This window comes from Mauremys mutica, chromosome 5 (genome assembly GCF_020497125.1).
Source record: "Mauremys mutica isolate MM-2020 ecotype Southern chromosome 5, ASM2049712v1, whole genome shotgun sequence".
Classification (NCBI taxonomy): domain Eukaryota; kingdom Metazoa; phylum Chordata; order Testudines; family Geoemydidae; genus Mauremys; species Mauremys mutica.
This window is the reverse complement of record NC_059076.1, coordinates 72,899,404-72,926,612: the sequence shown is the minus strand read 5'-3', so window position 1 is coordinate 72,926,612 and position 27,209 is coordinate 72,899,404. Positions and strand designations below refer to the sequence as shown.

Below are 27,209 nucleotides of genomic sequence, written 5' to 3'. Positions count from 1 at the left end.
TTACCTCTGTCTTTGGCACTGGTGTGACTGCTACTGAAATACTGTCTCCAGTTCTGGTGTCCACAGTTCAGGAAGGATGTTGATAAACTGGAGAGGGTTCGGGGAAGAGTCACAAGAACGATTAAAGGATTAAAAAACATGTCTCACAGCGAGAGAGAGAGATATGCAAGGAGATCAATCTGTTCTGCTTAACAAAGGGAAGGTAAAGAGGTGACTTGATAATAGTTTATTAATTTCTACATGGGGAATGAATATTTGATAATGAATTCTTCAATCTAGCAGAAAAAGATATAAAAGATCCTACAGCTGGAAGTTGAAGCTAAACAAAGTCAGACTGAAAACAAGGCATACATTTTTAACAGTAAGAGTAATTAACCATTGGAACAATTTACCAAGGCTCTCAGTGGAGTCTCCATCACTGACAATTTTTAAATCAAGATTCTAGGTTTGTCTAAGAGACAGGCTTTAGTTCAAAAACGAATTATTTTCGGGAAGTTCTCTGGCCTGTGTTATATGGGAGGTCGGATCAGATGATCACAATGGTCCTTTCCGGTCTTAAAATATATGAATCTATGAACTGCAGAGAGGCCCAGAATGGCAGCTCCTGCTCCAAAACTTCAGCAGCTGGGCCGTCTCATATATCCACACTCCCTGCTGCTCCCAAAACAAGCCCAAAAGGTTCGTCTCTCATGCCATAGCAGGATATTTATTTCTTGTTTTGGGGCCAGAGACAGCTGGGAAACATAACTCCCTCATCTCTCCAAAAATAGTGATAAGCCTGTATAGTCTTAATGACATGCATGTTGTGTGATTATGGAGAGTTGGGAACAGAACAATACTATGACAAATCTAGTGGTATGAAATATATTGCAATCTATGTAAATACTTGGAAGTTTGCAATGCTATTAAACCCTTTATGTAGAAGCATTTTTGTCCCTTACATATTAAGGAAATCTGTTATTAATGTCAAAAAGTCAATCCTGAGATGTGCTGAGAACCAACAAAATCCTATGGATTTCAATAGGAATTTAGGAAACTCAGCAGCTCACAATGTCAGGACCCAAGTCAATGCTGCAGAAGGAAAGGGTACTAAATAGAAATAGATGTAGAGGCATATACACAATCTTCTCTCAGGAAATGTTTTGTATTGAAGAGCTGTACTGTCTCTGTGCTTCAGTATAGTGTCACTAACCCCCCCCCAAAAAAAATAAAAAAAAAAGAGGGGAAAAAAGGGCTTTGACTCTCAGTGTATGTATATGGTCTAGTATAATATTGTAGTTGGTGATCTTTGACCCTGATCCTGCACGGTGCTGGGCGTCTTTGCCACTCATTGAAATTAATGAGGGTTTTTGGCACTTTACAGGCTTGGCTCCCCAATGAATATTTGTTGGGGCATTGAGAGTTAAGGGAGAAATCGCTACTCTGCTGTACAGTAACCCATACTATGCCTAACTATATTCAAGATGAGCAACTTCCTCCATTTTTCTTCTCTCACCCCTCCCCATCTTGTATTACACTAAAAGTTTTCAGTGTTTAATACAAAATAAATCTGATGTCTTTTTCTGTGAATATTTTGATGGAAGTGAATCAGGAAGTTGGGTATCATGGACTAAAGGAACACTAGAAGTCAACTTCCATAAATTCAAAGTATACAACCCACTGAAATTTCAGAATCATATGCTAAGTACACTGCACATGTATGTTTTATGACAGATAATGGATATGGATGTTTGACATTTCTTGTCAGATTACCAATTAGCTCTTCTATAAGCAGGATGTACAGTTACTTCTATCTATTAAAGGTCAGAACATAAACAACATTCATTGCCAAAAGAGAAACCAAAGCCTTAGATATACAGTTTTTGCCTACATTTAACCTTAGCCCTTTATATTTGTATATAGCCATTGTTCTAAAAATTATATAGACTTCTGCAGTTGCAGATTTAAAAAGGTTTAAAGTTCAGTAACCTTAAGAATAGTAACACTTTATGGGGGGACAGGTAAGAGGAAATCTCTCAGTACTATCACTACTACTTTCGGGGTTATGTTATTCTTCAATAATGAGTGGATAATTAAAGTCACTACATAGCTGCACTATTCATAAAAGCCTGAATAGAATTTCAGACTAACAATTGAAAGTTTAAGTTGTTTGAGAGAATGTGAAAGAAACCATTGAGAGAGCTGTGATAATAGTTATGGTTTTATGCGTCTTGTTGACAGAGATTAAAAACTAAGGATTGATTTTAAACGAATATGATGAAATAAGTCCTCAATATGCAGTATCAGATCCATCTGTCCACATCTGGCATTGCTACAGAATGGAGAGACTAAAACGAATCAGGATTAAGGCCATTTCTGAGATAAAATGGAACAGTTTCAGAAGACCTCTTATCTTTTCAAGGCGAGTATAGCTGAACTAAAATGACTGACTGTCATAGGTTGTACTTCTACAGTGCCCCATCGAGGGAGGATGGGTGCCCCTCTCATCACAGACCATACTTCTCTGGCTGTAGGCATTGCTGTAGAGCCGGGGTAGGCAACCTGTGGCACGTGAGCTGATTTTCAGTAGCACTCACACTACTTGGGTCCTGGCCACCAGTCCGGAGGGCTCTGCGTTTTAATTTAATTTTAAATGAAGCTTCTTAAACATTTTAAAAACCTTATTTACTTTACATACAACAATGGTTTAGTTATATATTATAGACTTATCGAAAGAGACCTTCTAAAAACATTAAAATGTATTACTGGCACACGAAACCTTAAATTAGAGTGAATAAATGAAGACTCGGCACACCACTTCCGAAAGGTTGCCAATCCCTGCTGTAGAGCCAATTTAGCAAGTGGACTGTGGTCATCTCTGGCCATAAGTCTTAGATAGGTGGCAACCTCCCTTCTAGGCATAAAGCTCTCCAAAAATGGTAAGGGCAAACCAAATAACATTGTGGTCACAAAACAGTCTGGGTTTATCCAGCAGTTCCCCACAAGGTAAGAGGTCAGTAGTCTCTGTAGAAGGGGTCTGATCCCCGAATCTCCTGGAGTCCAAAGGACCCAGGCTGAGTGCCCACAGTTCTAAACAAAAAGGGAAAAACAAAGTAAAAAAAGTCTCTCAACTTCTTCCGAGGTTCCAAATGGCAGAAGCTCTTCAGCTGTTCTTCTAGCGAACAGCTTTGGAGCTCTGGTTATCTCTGAGTACCACTCTGAGCTGGGCTTGTATCCTCCTTTTTGAGGAGCTGCCCCTCTCCAGGTTTGACAGACCTCCCAGGTATACTGGGATAGAGCTGACTGTGCCCAGAGGAGCTCTTTAACTTATTCCTGACTGGAGTAGGAACCTGTCCCACCATACTACCATTATGCTGAAATAATATGGAACTTCATTAAAATTATTTAGCTTTTATATATACTTCTCCAAGTCATCAAATTATCCCAACAAAGTTATGGGAACCTACAAGAAAGAAGGAGCCTAAAGTTATCTGGTGATTCTCTAGATAAGAGACGTCTTTGTACAGCTAACAGACTTTAGAACTTTCAAGACCCAGTGACCTGAATGGATAATGCACAAGCTTGAATCATTTTTTCCATATGATGATAAAATATCCCAACATATTCAGCACCTTGTTCCAATATCTATTTTTCTGTACAAAATATTAACATACCTTCATAGCAAAATATGGACCCCAATAAGTAGGTATGAATTTTCAGACACTTATGTGAACATGCATTACATAGGCAGGAGGAGGGATAGCTCAGTGGTTTGAGCATTGGCCTGCTAAACCCAGCATTATGAGTTCAATCCTTGAGGAGGCCACTTAGGGATCTGGAGCAAAAAATTGGTCCTGCTAGTGAAGGCAGGGGGCTGGACTCAATGACCTTTCAAGGTCCCTTCCAGTTCTAGGAGATTGGTATATCTCCAATTATTACCTTTATTACATATCACAATTACCCCTTTTGACAGTGAGATGCTAACACGGCTTTTCATGGTGACCAATGTCACTGATAAAGTCAGCTAATATAAGTTAACTCTCATCAGTTGCATGCCTACTGCAAGTGTGCCATCGATCAAGGTTAAATCTCCTGGTACAAAACTCTCAAGAATCATTATTTTAGTTCAACACTTTAAAATGACCTTTGACAATCAATCATTTTCTTAATAGTTCTGTTAGCTGAATATAATCAGTTAAGTATTCCGTACTTATACAACTGCTGTATGTTGATTAGTAACCCAAGTAACAGAAATTCTACATACTTAATCAAGTACTGCAGCATACTTTGTGTCTCTAGTTTTGTTAAAAATTACCATTAATGTGGAAGGGAGAGAAGAGGAAAGGCAAAACCAAAACATTTATGTTAATCAGTAAAAGATATTTAATTGAAAGGAATTTGTATTGTAAACAGATCAAGTGATCAGGTTAGTATTCAAATTGTTTTCCATTTCATTTGAACCCCCCTCAAGTTTTGGATCATTACTCTTGTTATTGAACATTATATTGAAGTAGCACTGTAAGTAAATCGGGTCAGAGCCCCATTGTGTTTAGATAGTAACATATAGTCAAAGAGTCCCTGCTCCAACGAGATTGCAGTCTAAAAAGGTAAGACATAACAGATGGATGAGACAAACAAGCAGACTGGGATAGAACATTATTTTTTGTATGTAATGTTTTCTGTTTATCATGATCATCATTTTCATGTAATTAAAAGGATTTAGTATTTTCACCATAAAAATGTCATGTCTTTGTCCCCATGGTCCACCTGCTACTGAACAAATATTACATATATGTTTACAAAATTTGACTCCTGTCCAGTGCAGTGGAATATATGACCTGGGTTACATACTGAGACCATATAACCTCAAAGTATTTCATGCTTTACCAAAACAGAACATACTAGCCAGTATCCTATTTGCTATGTGTACTTTGCTGTCTTTATTGGCTTTCAAACTATTAATAGTTTGAATCAAAACACTGTATAGCATACAGTTTAATTTAAAGAAAAATATGATTTTGGTATTTTCTGCTCAAGAAAAAGCCACCACTTCTCCCACTTTCTGCCTCACCAAATAAATCTTAAATGAGTAAACTATGTACTAAGTACATAGATTGCCACATATAGAACTCGCTTCAAGGACATGGATTTGTTTCAAACAATATCATACAAGAGATCTGAGACTGACATCTTTGTAATAGTTAAGAATCATTCAGATATATGTATCATAAAAATAAGGGCCCTTGTCCCATTTGCTAGGTACTGTACAAACATATGACAAAATGGCTTATTAATATATCTTGTGAGGAAAATATTAATTTGAATGACAATTTTTCACAAATCAATGCTGAAATACTGATGTAAACAAATTTCCCAAAGTTACAGAATCAGTGGGTGTGTCAGAGATTAGAATCACTAGGCCAGTGGTCCCCAACCTGTGGGACATGACCCCCCTTGGGGTGGCACAGAGGAATGTTCTGGGTGGCACGGCAGGGCTCAGGCCAGCCTCCACGAGGGGCAGGGAGGGAGCACCACCCAGCCTTGCTCTGCCCGCAGCTCTGCTTTGGCTCTGCCCCCAGCCTTGGACCCTGGCTTCCAGCCCAGCCATGGCTCTGGCCCTGCTTGTAGCCGCGGTCCCAGCCCCATGGCCCTACTCATGGCCCCAGTCCTGTTTTGGCCCTGGCCCTTGGCCATGGCCCTGCTCCCAGACCTGTGTGTGTGTGTGTGTGAGAGTGTGTGTGTGTAGACAGGGGCAAAGGGGGCAGCAATCTAAAAAGTTTGGGACCGTTGCAGTGGGCACTACCATCTCTCTGATCTAACTTCTTCTATTCTACAGGATAGAATATGACCTGTGTTTAGTAATAGCTTCTGCAACATCCCAGGTGTGAAACTTATCCTGCACTGTGATTTTTCTTAGCAGCAACTAATAGGTGATGTATATTTTATCGCATTAAGCTCTATTCTGAATACACTTGACACCAGACTGATGCAACTGCTATCATCATCACGCTTTAGGTTTACATTTCTTAGAATCAATTACAATGAAAGCAAGCATGTTGTAGCAGTGTTTAAAACACTTTTCTATACAGAAGACACCTACAGTAACTCTCTTTGGCATGACAACTCTTGCTTTGGACTCAGCTTGGATAAGTTAGTATTATACACTTATATGAATCTTTTCATATGGAAATTATAGAGAACTGGTCACATGTCCATAGTTAATGAGCTCTGTTTTGAACCTAAAGCAGGGATTCAGCCTCACTGCTTTCTACGAAAAATGCAATGTATCTTTCCCAAACTTACAGTGCTTCCTCTGAGTACAGAGTAATAATGGTTTGCCTGAGAATTTACAAGTAAATCCTTTATGAGTTAAGTTTAATTAAAAAAATGGGTTCTTTAGGAAATTTAACATCTGTGTCAGTCTTTTCTTCATCCCAAATGAGCCTAACAGAATAGCGCAGACACTTAGAATCATAGAATATTAGGGTTGGAAGAGACCTCAGGAGGTCATCTAGTCCAATCCCCTGTTCAACGCAGGACTTACACCAACTAAATCATCCCAGTCAGAGCTTTGTCAAGCCAGGCCTTAAAAACCTCTAAGGATGGAGATTCCATCACCTCCCTAGGTAACCCATTCCAGTGCTTCACCACCCTCCTAGTGAAATAATGTTTCCTAATATCCAGCCTAGACCTTCCCCACTGCAACTTGAGACCATTGCTTCTTGTTCTGTCATCTGCCACTACTGAGATCACAGCCTAGCTCCATCCTCTTTGGAACCCCCCTTCAGGTAGTTGAAGGCTTCTATCAAATCCCCCCCTCACTCTTCTCTTCTGCAGACTAAACAAGCCCAGTTCCCTCAGCCTCTCATCAGTCATGTGCCCCAGCCTCCTAGTTATTTTCGTTGCCCTCTGCAGGACTCTCTCCAATTTGTCCACATCCCTTCTGTAGAGGGGGACCAAAACTGGACACAATACTCCAGGTCTGGCCTCACCAGTGCCAAATAGAGGAGAATAGTCATTTCCCTTGATCCGCTGGCAATACTGCTACTAATGCAGCCCAATATGCTGTTGGCCTTCTTGGCAACAAGGGCACACTGCTGACTCATATCCAGCTTCTTGACCACTGTAATCCCCAGGTCCTTTTCTGCAGGACTGCTGCTTAGCCAGTCAGTCCCCAGCCTGTAGCGGTGCATGGGATTCTTCCTTCGTAAGTGCAGGACTCTGCACTTGTCCTTGTTGAACCTCATCAGATTTCTTTTGGCCCAATCCTCCAGTTTGTCTAGGTCAGGGGTTGGCAACCTTTCGGAAGTGGTGTGCCGAGATTTCATTTATTCACTCTAATTTAAGGTTTTGTGTGCCAGTAATACATTTTAACGTTTTTAGAAGGTCTCTTTCGATAAGTCTATAATATATAACTAAACTATTGTTGTATGTAAAGTAAATAAGGTTTTTAAAATGTTTAAGAAGCTTCATTAAAATTAAATTAAAATGCAGAGCCCCCTGGACTGGTGGTCAGGACCTGGGCAGTGTGAGTGCCACTGAAAATCAGCTCATGTGCTGCCTTCGGCACCCGTGCCATAGGTTGCCTACCCCTGGTCTAGGTCACTCTGGACCCTATCCCTACCCTCCAGCATATCTACCTCTCCCCCCAGCTTAGTGTCATCTGCGAACTTGCTGAAGGTGCAATTCATCCCATCATCCAGATCATTAATGAAGGTCTTGAACAAAACTGGTCCCAGGACAAATCCCTGGGGCACTCCGCTTGATACCAGCTGCCAACTAGACATTGAGCTGTTGGTCACTACCCGTTGAGCCCGACAATCTAGCCAGCTTTCTATCCACCTTATAGTCCATTCATCTAATCCATAGTTCTTTAACTTGCTGGCAAGAATACCGTGGGGGACTGTATCAAAAGCTTTGCTAAAGTCAAGATACATCACATCCATCGCTTTCCCCATATCCACAGAGCCAGTTATCTCATCATAGAAGGCAATCAGGTTGGTCAGGCATGACTTGCCATTGGTGAATCCATGTTGACTCAGGGACTGAGCTCACTCCTACCTCCCCTTTAACATAGCGCCAGTCTCACTAATATAGATCATGAAACCCATAAGTCAATTGCAAATTAAGGGCCAGATTCACCAGTACACTTCGGCTGCTTTGGGCTTCCCTGGTGACGCAAAGCAAATGTAAACCTAAATCAACTGGCTTGGTTTACTCTGGTTAGTTTATTGTACTGATGAATCATTTCTCAAAAGTGAAATAATAAAAAAACAACAATTTAAGATTAATACTACATATCAAGATGTTAAAAATATTGCAGGGTAGCATACTCTTTGGGTTTCTTATTTAGTGCTAGTGTATGCCATTTTCAATAAATTTAAACACATTAAGGAAATTCCCTGCCAAAAAGCCCCCACACAAACAAAAACCTGCATTAAGGTGGTGGTGATGTTGAGAGTATGTGTCAGTAACATAAGAATAAAAAAAACATTACAAGGATTCTGTAATTATCCCAAACCTGAGAGTTACAAACCCAGGAAATTCAGAGTAAAGGTTACACTTAAAAGAAATCCAAACATATTAAGGTAAGAAATGCACAGTTAAGATACCTTAACTGTGTCCTGTAGTGATGTCATGAAGGAGAAAAAAAAAGTGTCTTTTAATGTCAGTGCCTTAATAGTGTTGTTGTACCCATGTTGGTCCCAGGATATTAGAGAGACAAGGTGAGTGAGGTAATAGCTTTTATTGGACCAACTTCCAACCAAGAGTTGCTTGTTTCTCTCACCAACAGAAGTTGATCCAATAAAAGCTATTACTTCAGCCACCTTGTCTCTCTTAAGAGCGCATTTTTTTAAAAATCTTGTTTGGATTTCTTTTAAGTCTGAATTTCCTGAGTTTGTAACATTTGGTTTTGGGATAATTACAACATCCTTGTAATGAGTTGGTTATTCTTGCATTGTTAATACATACTCCCAACCTCATTTCCATCATAACATTTCTTTTTCTGGAAATATATATTGGGCTTCAGAGAATGTGAGATTTTTGCTTGTGAATACTATAAATCCAACGGCACTGGAAAATGAAATAATCATGTTAGCTGTTGGGTAACAGTTTTGTAGAATTATTTTACTATAGTGCCACAAGCCCAGGATATAAGACAGGGTGAGATCAGCTCATCTGGACTGGAGAAATGGACATGAATGTAAGGGGGAAAAGCTATAATTCTGGGAAACTGTTTTTCCTCACTGCTCTCTACTAATCACCTGTATTTCTTGTATTCCTGTGGTGGTTAGTTCCTCTCCAGTGGCACTGATGTTGAATGCTGATAACAAAAAATGCATAGTCTGCCCAAAACAGTCATTTGGATACAATTATTTCAGATCTGAACAATTAAACCATAATTTTCAGTGTGAGGTTACTGATTAGACACAGGTTTTTGGTAGTCTGGATTTTATTTATGGTCTACCTCTATTTAATTGAGGTGAAGAGGGATGGGTGCATAAATGCACAGGAGAGCCCAGTACCTCAGGAAATATTAATCTTTAGTGAGCAGAGCAAGGGCCAAGAGAGTGGGCCAAATCCCTTTGGGCAATGTCACAGCTCCTGGAGACCAGTTGTAGCCCTCTTTGTATGGGGGCTATGATAGATCAATCCCAATATCTATAAGTAGTGCAACAATTGTCCAGGAGGTGGCCGAGTACTGCTTGTAAAAGGTGGCACCAGCTGGAAATAGGCCTCTTCCTGCAGTGCTCCCCTTCCCTGGCCATGAAAATACCACCTCTCTCCCCTTTTCTTTTGGGTTATTGCATGCTGACTTCTATTGCCTCATTCTTCTCTGTTTGTGTGTGGTTGCATGTTGTACATCACGCTAATGTAGTGTGTTATCTGTTTGTGTGGGTACATTCTCACTCCCACTCTGACCCTTGTATGCTGGGTAAAGGTGCTGGAGGGATGTAAAGTGCTCTAAAAGCCCTGAATCTGACTGGTGGAGAATTCTCCCTGTGCCGAAAGCAATGCAGCCAGCTGCAGGCTGTTTTTGGTGGACCCTTTTGCAAATCCTGGTGTAGGAGCCCAGATGGTAGGGGCATGAAGATTGGAGCTGCAGAATATAGTGCTGCACAGATTCTAGGGTTCACTGCCACCATAGGCAGCTCCCCAATGCTGTCTAAGTTATGCTGGGGACCACTCTGGCCCCCAGTGCAGGGCAGAATCAGCAGGGTGTAAAGGTGGCTTACAGCCACTTTAGCCCCTCCTCTCCCCCTACGTTGCAAGATCTGTGCTCCTCTCTTAGTACAGCACAGCATCTCACCCCAGGGTTTAAAAACAACAGCACACATTCACATTGCACAAACACACTTGGACTTTAAAGCAACTGTGCTGGTTTCCTCTTTCACAGGTACGGCCTATTTGCACAGTATGCATGGTGTCATGGTTCACTGACTTGATGTTTGTTTCACAGGGTCACAACTTTAGGCACCTGGCAGTGGCAGAAGAAGTTCTATTCCTGATGAGGGGAACTAAGTATTGGGGGATGGCACGAATCCAAAGTTAAGGGTAATACTTTTTCCTCCACAAATGAGACATTAATCTACCTCTTGTGGAAAAGAGGGCTGGATTCAGAAGGCCTAACCTCTGATGGCTAGGCTGGGTGGTTTCTTCTTGCAGTAGCCTGCTCTGGACTGTAGGCATTGGAATAACAAAAGCCTGGTAGGGTCTTGGGTTTAAACAGGATGTTTAAGCCTGGGACACTTTAGCATGTTCTGGGTTTGAGCATGAGAAGGTGTGAGGGAGCAGCTCAAGTCTGCTCTTACTTTTTCACATTTCATTTCGGCTAGGACAGATTGCTTCTAATGTTTGTCTCTGCCCTCAGTGGATCCTGCCACTTACAAAGGAAGGGAAACTAGAACAATGCAAACTATACTTTAAACATATGAAGAGATGTATGCTGAGAACATATGTCACAAGATGAAGGCTTTATTTTAGTAGGCTTACAAAAATTTTAGATTTAACAAAAGTTTTTCTTATAATGACTTTAAATTCCTGAATTTTGTATTGATACCATAATTTGAATATTCAGTTAGAGTTTGCAGCTAGAACATGTCATCTTCTGAATTTCAGTATAGCCTTCCCTCCTCCAGATACATACCCACAAACACATCCACACCAATTAGTGTGTAACTGTAGAAACAAAAAGCCAAGTTCTTCTGCACCTGAACTGTGTGATGAAATTCTGGCTCAAAAAAGAATCATGATGTCATTCTAAAAACTTGTGTCTAAGCCACTCATCTTCCTTTTAATGACTACAAAACTGTTTTGTCTGCTTTTCAGAGACATGCAGAAAATAATTAGGAAGGTTATGTTTTTAATATACCAGCAATAGTTCTGACCATTAACTAAATACTGAAGGATTTTAAACTTCATGAAGGTAAGAACAGCTGTTGTAGCCTGCTAATCACTAGTGCTTAAGTTTCTCTTATTTACAGTCACCTGAATACAGTTAACACACATTATTTTGGACAAGCCACTACAAATAATGTTATCAATATTTCATTAGAGCAGTAAGTCTTCTCTGCATTCATAAACCATTGAACCACATCATTGCTACTTCTTTTTAGCTATATCATTTTTATAGTTAAATACAAATTTATTGTTTTTAAAGACTATTGAACACAAGCAGAAACCAAATATCACTCACTTGATTCTACCAATGATTCTCAATGTGTTACTTCTCCTTGTTAGTACCTTGTTACAGGCCATTGATCAGAACAGTTCTTTTGGTTTTGGCCAGCTGTAAATTCACAAGTCACCATACCCATTGTAGACAAAAACCTATGAAACACAGCACCCGGGAGACACAAGCTTTGCATGGTTGATGAAAACAGACACACAATTGGAAAAAATTTTGACTTTAGAACAAGCCCTGCAGTACTTACGCTAGAAAACTCACTGATTTCTACTGAAGTCAATAAAATTTTTCCCTGAGTTTAGGTATAATTAGGTAGAAGTGATTGAATAAACCAGCCATTAACCTGAATTTCTTTTTTTTGCAGCTTTAACGTAATATACCAAGAATAACAAAAGTTTTAATATCCTTTCATTTGGCATAATTTTAAAATGAACTCCATGGATTTTCTTGTACTCAGCTGCTTGGGATTTAATCCATATCAATGAGAAAGACACATTAATCAAGGTATAGTCACAGTTCTGGCCATTATTTGTCTAAACACACAATGGTTCTAGGGTAGAAGGTTTGCTTTCAACAGCCAGCAATTTAGAAAGGAAGAATAAAAACCATGTAGAAATACTCACAGCTTTGGTTTGGCAAGGACTGGTGGTGGTTCCTTTGTGGGTGAAAGCAGGACAGCTGGAGCTGGGGCAGACTTATCACTACTAGCTTTGCTGTTAATCACTCCATTTGCTTCATGACTGGGATAGATGCCATTGGTTTTCTTCTCAGCAGAGTTGAGCTGAAACTGAACGGCAGCTATGTTGGGTCTAAATTCTGTGTTGTTCACCTGTTGGCTCTCTGTATGCTTCTTTGGAGGAAGCTCAAGAGAACTAATCTCAAGAACTGGAGGGGGAGGTGGGAAATGTTGGAAATCATCACTGTTGGATTCTCTTGTTGACAGCTCATGGCTAGAGCTTTCAGAGTTGGCTAAAACAAAAAGGAAGATAATCCCTGTCCAACAAGTCATATTCAAACTACATAACAGATACTTCAACACATATGCACAGTGTGCTTTTAGTTCATTAATGGTGAGATCACTTCACTTTTGTTATATATCATTGCTACGCCAGCTGGATATTCTTTCTGACGCTCTCACAATTATTCACACCAAATTAGATATGCTACTGACTATTCATTTCCTAACTACCCATGATGCAGGTGGAATAGTTGCTAGTTAAGAATGAATGATTTACAGTTATTCAAGGACAGCCACCTGAATGAATTGCCTGCACTGGAATTTTGTTAGCATTCACTACACATATTCAACAACATACATGTGGGTGGTTAGTATACTCCAAAACTTAATTGCCTGCATTTCTGTTTTAAATTTTACATAAAACATAAGGATTTTATTTTCATTTTTGTCAGCTTAATTTCATCTATTTTCTTTTTGCTTCTGCTGCCATCTAGCCTCAGAGTTCTGATGTTAAGGAATCTGTCTAAACTTGGTTACATTATTTTTCTAAACCTATCTTGCATAAATAAAAATTATTATTAAGAAACTAAGACTAAAATGTTGGCACTCTCATCGTGTGTTCCATCTGAGTATGGCAACACACTTTGTAATATAGCTTCATCCATCAACTAGGTAGATATTTTCCCCACTTTATGGATGAGACACGTTAGCCTCAAAAATGTGGGTGACTAGCCCAAGATCACACTGGACACACAGTGACAGAGCTGGAAATAGAACTGAGGTTTCCTAGCATCTCAGTCATTTGACTTAGTTGCAAGAAAATTCCCTACATGACCCACTAAGAAGTGTGCTCTAACAGAGGGGTAGTAAAGATCATATGGATTGGATTCATTTCTGTGGGTTGCTGGTTTTAGTACTGAGAACTTTTCAATAGACTTAAGTTTAAGTTCCTTAATTTTTTTTTTATTTCTTGTATTAAGAACCAGTGATGGGCACATTCTAATGAACATAAATCACTGAATCATAGAAATGATGAGAGGTCATCCAGTTGAGCCCCCTGTGCCGAGGCAGAACCAAGTAATCCCTGACAGATATTTATCTAACCTGTTCTTAAAAACCTCCAGTGATGGGGATTCCACTGCCTCCCTTGGAGCCCTATTCCAGAATTTAACTACCCTTATAGTTAGAAAGCTTTTCCTAATATCTAACCTAAACAAATAACAGCCTTTTGACTGGTTTGACTTCTGGCTTTCACACATTTTACTCCAGCTATTTATTCTTTAGGGTTCTATTTATTCAATCCCATTTCTACTTGATATTTTCTTCATAATTCCCTTGTGATGTTACTTTTCCATGTTCGTATTGCTTTATAATCATCCCTTTCATTAACACTTTGGCTGCTTAAATAACATCTTTTTGTGTATTTTATCCCCCCGTGATTTTTTAGGCTCAGTAAGCACTTTAAAAGAGTGTTCACATGTCTGTCTGCACTGCTGCAGGAAGAGGCAACTCTGATTCAGCTGCAGCTGCTTGATAGTACTTGACCCTCTCTATTAGCAGCTGGATTTCTGGAAAAGATTTATGTAGGAGTCCGTATGGCTCTTTTTAAAATGTCTTTCGAGGATAAATGCAATAGCCTTCCTTCATCTCCATTAAGGACAGCTTTCAGACTCAGAACGTAATCAGTCAGTGCTGGAAGACTCACACACAGATTGAACAGGAGATGCAGCAAGAAGTTGCCTAAACAAAATCTCTGTCTTGCAGCAACTATTTTCTACAAAGGAAGTGGCCAGATAACTCCCAAATGTCATATACGTTAGACTAGTTAAGAATAGCAATATACAGTTCTTCTGTCCTTTTGACACATACCTGAGCAGACGGTAAGTTGTGCACTACTTGCCACTGACCCATATTCATTTGTTGCTGTGCATGTGAAGGTTCCTGCATCTTCAGGAAAAGTCTCTGCAATTACTAATGTACATATCTCTTCTAGAAATGAATAGAGAGGAACAAACCAATGATCAGCTATGTAAGATGTTGTACATGGAGTTGTGCATTTAAATATCTCAGCGCATTATGAGACAGATGGCTAAGGGTCAACCGCTAATCACTCAAAGTATATTGTTTTAAAAAATGGTTGTACATCCTGAACAGATAGCTCTATAAATCTGTGTACACAAAAGCTGATTTTTGTCCAAAAATTGCCTTTGCATATGTAAATAATCTAACTATCCGGTTTCCATATGCAAACACAGCTTCTATTCTTTAATTCAAGTCATATCTAAACCTTTTTGCTTGCAGATTACAATACGCCCCCCCCACCACACCTCCAAAATCTTGCATTTATAAAAATATAAGAAACAGCAAAATTCTTTGGCCTAGAACAAACCACTATAAAACAGATACAACTTTTAAAAACCCAAGATGACATTAAAAAAATAGTCTCTCTCATTTGAAAAAATCAGTTTGGCTTGAATATTTAGCTCCTTCTATTGCTCCCTGATTTTTTCCCCATACACTTGTGCATCTCTGATGACCCTTAACAAGCATACCATAGTTAAGATCTGGTCCTACTGAAGTCAAAAGGAGATTTGCCATCAACATCAATGAGACCAAAATTTGGCCCTGTACTGCCTAACTTCAGCAGGGCCAAAGTTGGAAAGCTTGCATCAAAGTCCAAATTTACCTTAAGTTTGGGACTGTTTAAGTCTCTATTTGAGCTTAGCTGCAGTGGTTATTTTACTATGGATAAAGTCTCCTTATTTTCACCCCTTTATTCACTGTAATGGTAATGTTTTTGATTAATTGAGCTATATTTTCAGTTTCTCCCAAAAAGTCACCCTATTTTATCTCCTATTGTAACTGTACACAATATAGTGAGCTATAAATAAAAGGGTGATACACTATATTGATAATTCTTAGGGCTGTCAAGCGATTAAAAATTAATCACGATTAATCGCACAGTTAAACAATAATAGAATACCATTTAACTATTTTGGATGTTTTCTACATTTTCAAGTATACTGATTTCAATTACAACACAGAATTCAAAGTGTCCAGTGCTCACTTTATATTTATCTTTTATTACAAGTATTTGCACTGTAAAAAAACAAAAAAATAGTATTTTTCAATTCATCAAATACAAGTAACTGTAGTGCAATCTCTTTATCGTGAAAGCTAAACTTACAAATGTAGAATTATGCACCAAAAAAACCTGCATTGAAAAATAAAACAATGTAAAACGTTAGAGCCTGCAAGTCCACTCAGTCCTACTTCTTGTTCAGCCAATCACTCAGACAATCAAGTTTGTTTACATTTGCAGGAGATAATGCTGCCTGCTTCTTGTTTACAATGTTAACTGAAAGTGAGAACAGGCGTTCTCATGGCACTGTTGTAGCCAGCGTCACAAGATATTTATCTTCCAGATGCACTAAAGATTCATACGTCCCTTCATGCTTCAAACACCATTCCAGGGGACATGTGTCCATGCTGATGATGGGTTCTGCTCGATAACCATCCAAAGCAGTGCAGACTGACACATGTTCATTTTCATTATATGAGTCAGATGCCACCAGCATCTGTAGTTCTGGGTTCTGTAGTTTCCGCATCAGAGTGTTGCTCTTTTAAGACTTCTGAAAGCATGCTCTACACCTCATCCTGCTCAGATTTTGGAAGGCATTTCAGATTCTTAAACCATGGGTCGAGAAATCTCACATTGATACCTTCTTTGCGTTTTGTGAAATCCGCAGTGAAAGTGTTCTTAAAATGAACAACATGTGCTGGGTCATTATCTGAGACTGCTATAACATGAAATATAAGGCAGAATGCAGGTAAAACAGAGCAGGAGACATACAATTCTCCCCCCAGGAGTTCAGTCACACATGTAATTAACACATTTTTTTTTAAACAAGCGTCATCAGCATGGAAGCATGTCCTCTGGAATGGTGGCCGAAGCAGGAAGTGGTACACAAATGTTTAGCATAACTGGCACATAAATACCTTGCAATGCCGACTACAAAAGCGTCATGGAAATACCTGTTCTCACTTTCTGGTGACATCATAAAAAAAGAAGAAGGCAGCACTATCTCCTGTAAATGTAAGCAAACTTGTTTGTCTTAGTGGTTGGCTGAACAAGAACTGAATGGACTTGCAGGCTTGGAAGTTTTACACAGTTTTGTTTTTGAGTGCGTTATGTAACAAAAAAATCTACATGTAAGTTGCACTATCATGATAAAGAGATTGCACTACAGTACTTGTATGAGGCAAATTGAAAAACATTTTCTTTTATCATTTTTACAGTGCGAATATTTGTAATAAAAAATAATATACACTGATTTCAATTCCAACACAGAATACAATATATATGAAAATGTAGAAAAACATCCAAAATATTTAATAAATTTAAATTGGTATTCTATTGTTTAACAGTGCGATTAAAACTGATTAATCGCAATTAATTTTTTTAATTGTGATTAATTTTTTGAGTTAATCGCGTGAGTTAACTGCAATTAATCGACAGCCCTAATAATTCTACAATAGTTTCTGGAAATAGATTTAAAAATCCCAATTTTGCACAGTTCTCATGGATAGTTTTATTCTAAGGCTGCTCTAGACAACTGGGACAGGTCTACACTTAAAATGCTGTGATGGTGCAGCTGTAGCGCTTCAGTGAAAACACTACTATGCCAATGGGAGAGCTTCTCCTGTCGGCACAGTTAATCCACCTCAACAAGAGGCAGTAGCTATGTGAAAAGGAAAAGCTCTCCTGTTGTCATAGTGCTGTCTACAGGAGGGATTAGGTTGGTATAACTGCATCAATCAGGGGTGTGGATTTTTCACACCCCTGAGTGACATAGTTATACCAACATAAGTTTGTAGTGTAGATTCAGCCTTAAACACTTCCTTTCATAACACCCATTTTATAACACCTCCCCATCCCTCCACACAGGTAATTGACTATTAAACACATACCACATTTTGAAAAGACCCTGCTTCAAAGGAAACAAATTTTACACTCTAATGTAGAACTTTGCATATTCATCTGATTACCAAATACTACAACTGACAACCCACAGAGTTGGAAAAAGCAGCAGAATATTGAATTTCATATGGGAATTAGTGAATGGAAAAGAGCAGTAAGGCTGGGTCATTTACTAAAGCCTTCTCTTAGGTTAAATAATGAAGCTTTGGGAGTCATTCTTAAAGTTTCATTGAGGGCAGCCACCCAATGTTTCAATCAAAATTAAATGATTTTTCCTTTTTAAAATTATCATGTATCCAAAGACTTCCTGTGTTGGAGATAGGCTGAAAATGAATGACTAATTAAAAGTTTGGCATAGAATTTTTATTTTTTTTCCAGACAGTAGAAACCCCCCCCTTTTGGGGGGGGGCAGCACAGAACACTCATTCTGTGTAATTGCAGTAAAGGTGTCTGGTTGTACCGTAGCATGCTGGATTTTATCTTACCCAGATGAAGATTAATGACTCATGAAAGGTCTTATCAGGTAAGTAATGGGTAACACAAGCATCGTTTTGAACTTCTGAGGTCAGACTTTTCCGAGTCTTGGTGTGTTTTAGGAAGTGGACAGTCTAAGTAACTGTATACTATATTGTTAACTGCACATGAATCCAGAAGGATGTAACAATCCCTTGGAATGGAATTTGATATGGAAACCATGCTACTTAGTTTCCTGTTAAAGAACAGAACAATTCCAAGTACTGAGTATTTCAGTATAACAAATGGAAATGGCAAACACCATATTTGTCATTCATGTGTTACTGGACACAAAGATACTAGCCATCTAGCAGAATTATCTTATTTCTGTAAGTGTTTATATAACAATACAATTTCTTAAAGTGATTAACAGAGGAAGCACTGAGAATTTACTTCTCAATAATGGATTGATTTAGTTTACTATGTATTCTACCATGATACATTTTATTTATTTAAGTAAAATATTTGCAAATACTACATTGCATTAATAATAAATCTCATATAAGGTAACAGTAATTACTATATTTTACAAACTTACTATTTCTGGGCCGGGTGATTTGACAGTCAAATAGAATTGTGTATTTTTGATGTTCCATTATGAGAAAAGCATGAGAAAACTGACCAAAGCTAGGTCACAGTAGCTTCAAAAACCCCTAAGAGCATCTGTCTAATTAAAAGATATTTGAGGTTTAAGAAAACTGCCATTGGTGTCAGTGGATTTGTTCCCCAAAACCAAGACTGTTTTTGTCTCACCAAGAATTCTTGCAAAAGGATTTATTAGCAAATATTTGTATAAAACACTGGAGTAAAATATAAGTTCATTGTATCTAGGAATTAGGCAAATAACTCCCATAATAGAAGCTGGATAGCTAGTTCTCTGTGTATTTAGTTAAGTTGTAAATACTGATCTTGTGCAATTATTTCTTTCCCTGTTGCTGTGTTAAATAAAATCCGGTGATTTGAAGTAAATAATGTCTGTTCTATTTCCAGCAATCAGCTGACAAATAATTTCATCACAGAAATGTGTTCCAGAATGCAGCTCTGAAATGCTCTTCTCAAGGCCTTGGACATATTTAACACTTGACTAAATGAATACAAAAGCATTCTGTTCGCTGAAACGTGTAAAATGCTGAGGCAAGCAAGCACTTGATTATTTTGTCAGTTGGATAACAAGAAGGGTTGTATTTCACAGGTTGATCTTTTTTCATTTACTGCATGTGAGACAGAATCATCATAAGGGAGAACTAAATGTAGCTAAGAAACCCCTCACCCCTGACCATTATGTCTGCAATTAGTATATTTTCTATTAGATCTTTAGGGAACAAAGCTCTACCCATGTCCATGTTAGTATTTCTGTTTTTAGTGTTCTGGTTCTGGAGCATTTTTACTAATTTCTCCCTGATGTAGTGTTTTTCAGAGATGAGCTTCCCAGAATGTGTGTGCGCATCACATGAAAGGTGACACTTTTCTTTGATCTGCAGCTTTGATTTTCAACTTTGATCTTCAGCTTCCTCCATTGTGATGCACACGTAATCCTGGGAAACAAAGAGTTTTTGGCCATGATGCAATGTATAGAGCAACAGCTCTATGCATGTCATAGTTCCAAAGCCACAACAGAGTTTGCCATTAAAAAAAAAAAAAAGAGTGGGTAAGCACAGTGGTCATTTTCTGCACTGTGAAAAACCTGTCAGATGTAAACCTGTGTCTTATTTCTAGTCTTGGTCCTTTATGCTCTGAGTCACCGCAGATTAAGAAAGCAATGCACTCAACAGGTCCCTTCAAGTAAATTGGGAATCTGTCTGGAAGGCAGGGAGGAACAAGTAAGTGTAGAACAGAATTAAATTGAGTGTGATGAGAAACCACAGAGTTCCAGCAAAGACAAAGAGGAGCCTCAAAATAAAAACAATAGATAATATCAGCTCAGTCTTGTGAAAACTCTGAACATTTGGTAACAAAAATAATGAAAAAGTTAGTTGACGCCTTCTCTTTTATGTAGGGTATTCTGATCACCATTGCTGCACCTCCCTCCCACCTACACAGCAGTTCCAGAGTGATTTCAGCCTGTATTCTCATGAGCTCTAAAATTAGAGATTAAATCTTTACACCAGTGTCAAGATTTCAGAAGACATGCAGCACTGACTAACTCTGGAGATAGTTCATGGGATAGGAGCCACAAAATATTTGGACAGAACTTAACTGAGGAGAGGTGTGATGGTTAGCAAAATGGTACAGTTTAAGGGCCTGATACCTTATGAGTACCAGAATGAGAAAACGGCTGTTCATTGTGAGAAAACTGAGAATACAGATTCTTAGTGGTGTTGGGCTCTTTACCAGATAGGACAATATGTTTTAACCATACCAAGCACCCTCTGCCAAACTACCCCTGGAAACAACTTAATTCATGAATATTTTAATCAAGACAAAATAAGGGTCTTTTTTTGGTGGCAGCATAGAAAAAAAAGTCACCCCTTAGGAATTAGCCACCAATGCTCTTGTGATGATCAGTTTTTGGGTGAGGAGAAGCTAGTTTGTTGTAAGATTTCCCTCTCCTACTTTGCCATTGTCTCAATCTATGCAGAGAGTAACTCCATTATGCCTAATGCGCATGGAGATGGAAGAATCTTAAAATTTTGGATTTCACAAAGAGTTGAGAACATTCTGAAAATAGAGAGCTATACATTTGTTATACAATTAAATATATATATATGTGTCAGAGCCTGTATTGCAGCATAATTTGTAACTGACAATTGACTATTAAAACATGCTAATAGGTTATAAATACTTCACAATAATTGCTATAAAATGTATTTCCAATTATAAAGTCCCTAAGAATATAAAGAACTAGTGAGCTGACCTGGGTATGGATAATGTATATATGTGTATACTCATTTACTGAGAAATGGTTGTATTTTAAGTTTCACCAAACTATCAGAAAGAAAAGACCGAATTTTGGGGCAGTACTGTTACATTTGCATTACTTTTTCAGTTTCAAACTTAATGCGGCCATATTTGGAAATGTACAGGGCTATTTCCTATCATGCACCCTTGGGCTACTGTAGCAAAACATGAAACCTAGAATGAATGATCCAAGATATGTGATGTCTATCTTCTCAGAGGTTTTTGGTCAAATTATGCAGCATTGTGCTTTGAAAGATTTTATGTGCAGCAATTTTCTGGAAATGTAAGAAAAATAATTTTATACAGTTTTCTTCTTACATGCCTTTAGACAATTGTCTTACAGTAATTCAATACAGTTTGTGGCTGGCTCCAGACAGCTGAGTAATGACCAAAGCATCAACAGCTGGCAAATGACTCTATGGGCTTTTTTTTCCTATCCCCATGCAGACTGTTTGAAGGATTCAATCAGCATAAAGTCAAAATGTCAAAGAAAGAAGTACAGAGCAGGTAATTTGACAAACTGTGATGTTGGCCCTAAGTAATCTGACTAGTTATTAATTCACAAAACAGTCTGAAGAGATTTGTGATGCAGGCTGATTTCCGTCTAGACAGAGAAAGGAGTGTAAAATACATTAGGCAGATAGAACATAACAATGACAAGAAAAACCTGTTTCACAGTCTCTCAGCTGTATGAATTTATGGAGATCTCTGCTCCTATTTCATTATTATTGACCTATAAACATCTAGGGCTCACTGAATTTGCATTGTAAGGTTTTTAAACACAGTTGGACACTAGCTATATAACACATAGGATATGTGTAGCATCAAAATATTTAAATAAATTGCTGAAACTGCTGCATCCACCTCAAATTTTCAAGTACTCCACATACTAACAACAGGGTTTCATAGTTTGTGAGCTTCCTCACACTTTACTCAGTTCTTGTGCATGTTCTCACTGCCTGCATTCAGCAGCAGTTGAAATTTGATTGCTTATGAGCCATTTCTTTCACAGGTATTGGGTTATCTGGTTTTCTAGAATCTGCATTGCAACACAAAGGATCCACTGTATTTCTGAAATCAATTCAACTGCTCATTGTAAAACATGCAGTAAGGTTCCTCAACTCTGAAATTCTGCTCCTTGCACAACAGGCAAAGTTAAAGTTCTCCTTGTTTGGACAGATTCTGCTAATTTAAGTTGTATTCCCTATACACATATAGTATTTGATGCTGCACTCCTGAAACCAGTGGAAGCTTTATCATTAACTTCATTGGGTGCAGAATCGGATCGACTGTATGGAATATCACTGGGAATAGTAGAAACCAGAAAAAGCTAGTTCAACAATGGTACATGCAGAGAATCTCACACGGACATCAATGGGAGGGAGTTCCATGAATAAAGCTGGCCAGATATGGAAACGAGAGCATTCTGCACTTTCAAAGTGATGGTGTAGTACATTCCAGAGAGCTGGGGAAGAGATCGTCTTCTGAGTCAGAATCCCTCTTACTATTTTCCCATCTTTATACAGGTAGTAGTTTTAAAATAATACTGACAGTAAATTAGTATTTATTTTTAATTATTACAGTATTCACTTCCTTTCAGTTGTACTCTACTTATATTTTAGCTATTAATAATGCCACCACCACCTAGGTCTTTTAGAGCACTTTACAAAGGAAGTGAGTATCATTATCCCCATTTTATAGATGGGGATACGGAGGACCAGGGAAGGGTAGTGACTTTTCCAGGCTCACTCAGCAACTAAAGGCAGAGACAGGAGTTGACCCAGTTCTCTTGAGTCCCAGTCCAGTGTCTGTCTTATCCAGTAGATCCTCACAGTCTCCTAAATATAAGATAATTAGCTCATGTAGCACTATTCATCTTCAATGAGTGGTTAAAACTGCTAAAATATGCAGAGACTATCACATCAATGAAAGTTAATTCTGACAATTTTAACTGGATGTGAAAAAAGCAAAAGGGAGATTTGTTGGTGAGCTGTAGACTTTCTAGAAAACTTTGCTTTAAGTTTTACTTGCTTCAGAAACCTTGAGATGTGCTGATGGGGTGAGTGAATAAAAGCTACATTTAGGAGATACAAAGCAGACGACTTGGTAGTAGAGAAAAGGGAAGCTACTTATATACAGTAACTGGAGTTCTTTGAGATGTGTTATAGTATGCACATTCCACTGATTGTGTGGCATCCACCTCATGCCTTTAACAGGCTTCTGTTAAAGGCATGTTGTCGTGAACGTGTGCATTGACACCCAAGTAGCATCCTTTCAAATGTCTGATACAGGTAAGTTTCACAGTGATGTGGGCTGACATAGCTTGTGCTTAGATGGAGTGAGTTCTGATCATGGATGGTGAGTCTATCTTGACTACCTCATAGCATATTTAATGCAATCAGAAATCCAGTTAGATAGTTTGTGAGATGAAATTGAAAGAGATTGGAGTCTTTTTGGCCAGCAGTACCTAAAGGGGGTGCATGCACTTTTCAGTTCTTCTGCTCTGCTGTGAGGGCGTATAAGAGCCAAGGACGACCACCCCCTTTCAGTTCCTTCTCACTACAGAATCTCTTAGGATAGGACTCTGAAGAAGGATGCAAGGGTGGGATGTGGAATGTGCATACAGACAGTACATCTTGAAAAACTCCAGTTTCTGTAAATGTAAGTAACTTCCCTTTCTACTTCGAGTGATTGTCCATGTGCACATTCCACCGATGGTGACTCCCAAACAACTATTATATTACGGAGGTAGGAGCTTGAAGTAGTTAAAACAATTATGGAAGGCTTCTGTTAAAGGCACGTTGTCGTGAACGTGTGCATTGACACCCAAGTAGCATCCTTTCAAATGTCTGATACAGGTAAGTTTCACAGTGATGTGGGCTGACATAGCTTGTGCTTAGATGGAGTGAGTTCTGATCATGGATGGTGAGTCTATCTTGACTACCTCATAGCATATTTAATGCAATCAGAAATCCAGTTAGATAGTTTGTGAGATGAAATTACTGACCCTTACATCCTTTCCGTAATACAAACAGTCTTGGAGATGTTCTAAAAAGTTTCATTCTATTTAGGAAGTAAGTAGGCCATGGCTCTCCTCACATCCAACACATGCAGTGTTGCCTCTAATTTGGATGTGTGAGGTTTTGGAAAGAATACTGGTAAGTGTATTGGCTGATTGAGATGGAAATCTGCCACTACTTTGGGAAGGAATTTATGATGTGTCCTCATTCCTACTCTATCTGGGTGGAATACTGCAAACAGTCATTAGCACTTGAATCTCTCCTCTTCCAGCTGAAGTTATCACTATCAAAAATGCCATTTTCATTGACAGGTGCAGCAGGGAAGAGGAGGCCATTGGCTTGAAAGGTGGTCCCATGAGGGCTGCAGCTCTAGGCTCAAGTCCAAGGAGGAATTGGTTCTCTGATAGGTGGGGATTCTTTAACTAGGCCTTTCAGGAATCTCATCACTGTCATATAACAAAAGACTTTATAGTCCTCTACTGGTAGATGGTGGGTTGATACTGCCGCTGAATGTACCTTGACAAAGCAGAAAGACAGGTTCTTGCTTTTGAGTTCAAGTAAGTAGTCAAGAATCTGAAGGATTGAGGAGTGATGTGGAATCAATTATTTCTGAAATTACCACAATGAGAAAATGCTGTCCAATTTGAAAGATAAGTTTGTCTTGTTGATTCTTTTCTACTGCTTATCAGAACTTCTCTAACTGGAGAGGACCAAGCCTGTTCTACTGACAACATCTGTATGAGGCCTCCATATGAGGTGCAGGAATGGTATATTTGGGTGTTGGATCTGACCCTGGTTCTGAGATAACAGATCAGGCAGCAGACGTAAAGTCCTGTGTTGAGCTACTGAGAGTTCACCAGATCTGTTAACAAGAAGTGTCTGGGCCATGCTGGAGCTATGAGGATTAGCTTGGCCAAGCACTGTTTGAATTTGTAGAGCACTTTGGGAATTAATGAAGTTGAAGAGTAAGCATACATCAGAACTCCTGACCATGGTACCAGGAATGTGTCCACTATAGATCCCTGACTCTGTCCTCCTTTTGAGCAGAATTGGATAGCTGCATTTGCATAGATTGGCAAAAAGGGTGTGATGATGTCTGCCAGTATCCTCTCTTTGATTTCCCACCCATGATTTGGGAGAAAGCGTCTGCTGAAATTGTCCACTCTGCAGTCCAAGTAAGCATATTGCCGGTAGGTATATTCAATGGTTGATGTACCAATTCCAGTCTGACTGCTTCCTGGCAGAGTGAGGAACATCTGGTCACATCTTGTTTGTTGATGTAAAACATGATTGTTATGTTGTCAGTCATTATTTGGACCAAGGGTCCTGAGATTAGGGGGAAAAAAATCTCACAGGCCTTCTGTACCACTCTAGGAGATTGATGTGCATGCTTTGCTTTCTCAGGGACCATAGGCCCTATGTTGTTAGTTCATCTGTACAAGCACCACATCTCTGTAAGGATGCATCCATGACTACTGTTGTGGAAGATACAGGTACTCTGAATGGGACCCTCTGCCTGCATTTGATGGGTCCTTTCACCATTTCAGTGAGAATAGGACCAAGGGTGGGATGGAAATGGGCTTGTCCAAGTGACGTTTGGAGGTTGTGTAAACAAACTTCGGCCAACCCTGCAAGCATCAGAGGTGAAGTCTGGCATGCGGAGTAGTGAATGTTCAGGAGCCTATGTAGCTTAGGAGGGCCAGGCATGACTTTACATTGGTGTTTGGATTTCTTTCTAGCTGAAAAAGAAAGGGAAGACAGATTCTCAAACTTGTCTTGAGGAACAGGAGGTGATGGAGTCCAGGATTGTGCCAATGAATCCATTCCTTTGGACTGGGGTTAAGCTCAGTTTCTCTTTGTTGACTTTCAAGCCTCACCTCTGAAAAGGTTGAGTGTGATGGAGATGGCTTTGGGGGTCTGAAGAGGCAATTTTCCCCATAACAGCCAATTGTCTAGGTAAAGATACATGTTGATGTTTTGTCTTAAGTAAACTGTTGCTAGTGATTACACTTGGTGAATACCCTTGGTGCTGTGGAGTACCATCTGGTATTGGTAGTGGTCCTGTACCACTGTAAATCTCAGGTACTTCCTGTGGGGAAAAATGATGGAAATGTGAAAGTATACATACTGAATTTGAGAGGTGCAAATCAGTCTCGTGACTTCGGTGTGATGATTATTGATGCTAGGGTGACCATCTGGATTTTTAATTTGTGAATGAAGGTGTTGGTGTTCTGCAAGTCTAGGATGGGTTTCCAGCCTCTCTTTCTTCAGGATTAGGAAACTGTTGCTAAGGAAACCTTCCCTGTAAGGAACCCTTCTATTGCTCTGAGAGAGGGGCAGGAGGACCTTGTGACATAGTAGATCCTTGTGAGAAGGGTCTTTGAAAAGAGACAAGGAAGGAGGTTAGGGGTAGGCACTGTAGAAAACTTGATGGAATAGTCATGTGTTATTGTATACATATTGGTAAGAGACCCAGTATGCCTGAAGTGAGCTAACAGTTTTCTGAAGGGGAGATCATAAATTTCTGGAGTTGATGGAGGAAGGACACATCCCTTGGCCATCCCATCAAAATGAATGCTTCTGGGACTGAGAAGATTGGGAAATTTGTGGTGGAGCAGTGGGTTGTCTTCTCCTATGGAGATGCTGTGGTTTCCTGGGTTGTTCTGAAGACCTTTGGTAGTAAAAGAATTACTGGACTGGTCTCCATGAAGCATACTTCTGTTTCATTTGTTTCCCCTTAAGAACTTGTATGTACTCTGAAGGAAAAGAGGGTGTCTCATGAGTCCTTCAGTGTGCTGAGGGCCAAGTCAGTTTTAGAGCTGAACAACATGACTGCTTTTAAAGATAAGTCCTCCACCACTGTTTGGACTTCTCCATGATACCAGATATATGACAACAGCCATTCCCATTGAGCTGGCAGCCATATCCACTGCATCCAGTGTTGCTTAAGACTTTCTGGCTAGAAGCTAGCCTGCATTATCTAACAACACATAGTCTTTGTGACTGTCACTCAGAAGGTTATCTGGGAAGCAAGCAGTCTTTCTTGTATGCAGAAATTGTATCTGGCTAATAGGACCTCATAACTGGCTACACAGAACTGTACGATTGCTGAGGAGTAGGCTTTCTGGCCAAGTAAATCTAGTTTCTTTAGTTCTTTTTCCTTTGGTGTGG

The 27,209-nt window shown here is 39.2% G+C and overlaps 1 protein-coding gene across 6 annotated transcripts in view; it reads right to left on the bottom strand.

The window, feature by feature from the left end:
• The window catches only part of PALLD (palladin, cytoskeletal associated protein), a 328,370-nt gene that overhangs the window by 159,370 nt on the left and 141,791 nt on the right, over positions 1-27,209 (bottom strand). For all 6 annotated transcript variants that reach the window (XM_045017800.1, XM_045017801.1, XM_045017802.1 and 3 more), the window contains 2 exons: positions 14,496-14,615; positions 12,292-12,637 (listed from right to left, as the gene is read on the bottom strand). In XM_045017800.1, coding sequence (XP_044873735.1) covers positions 12,292-12,637; positions 14,496-14,615 — 466 coding nt within the window. The remainder of the gene's footprint in view (positions 1-12,291; positions 12,638-14,495; positions 14,616-27,209) is intronic.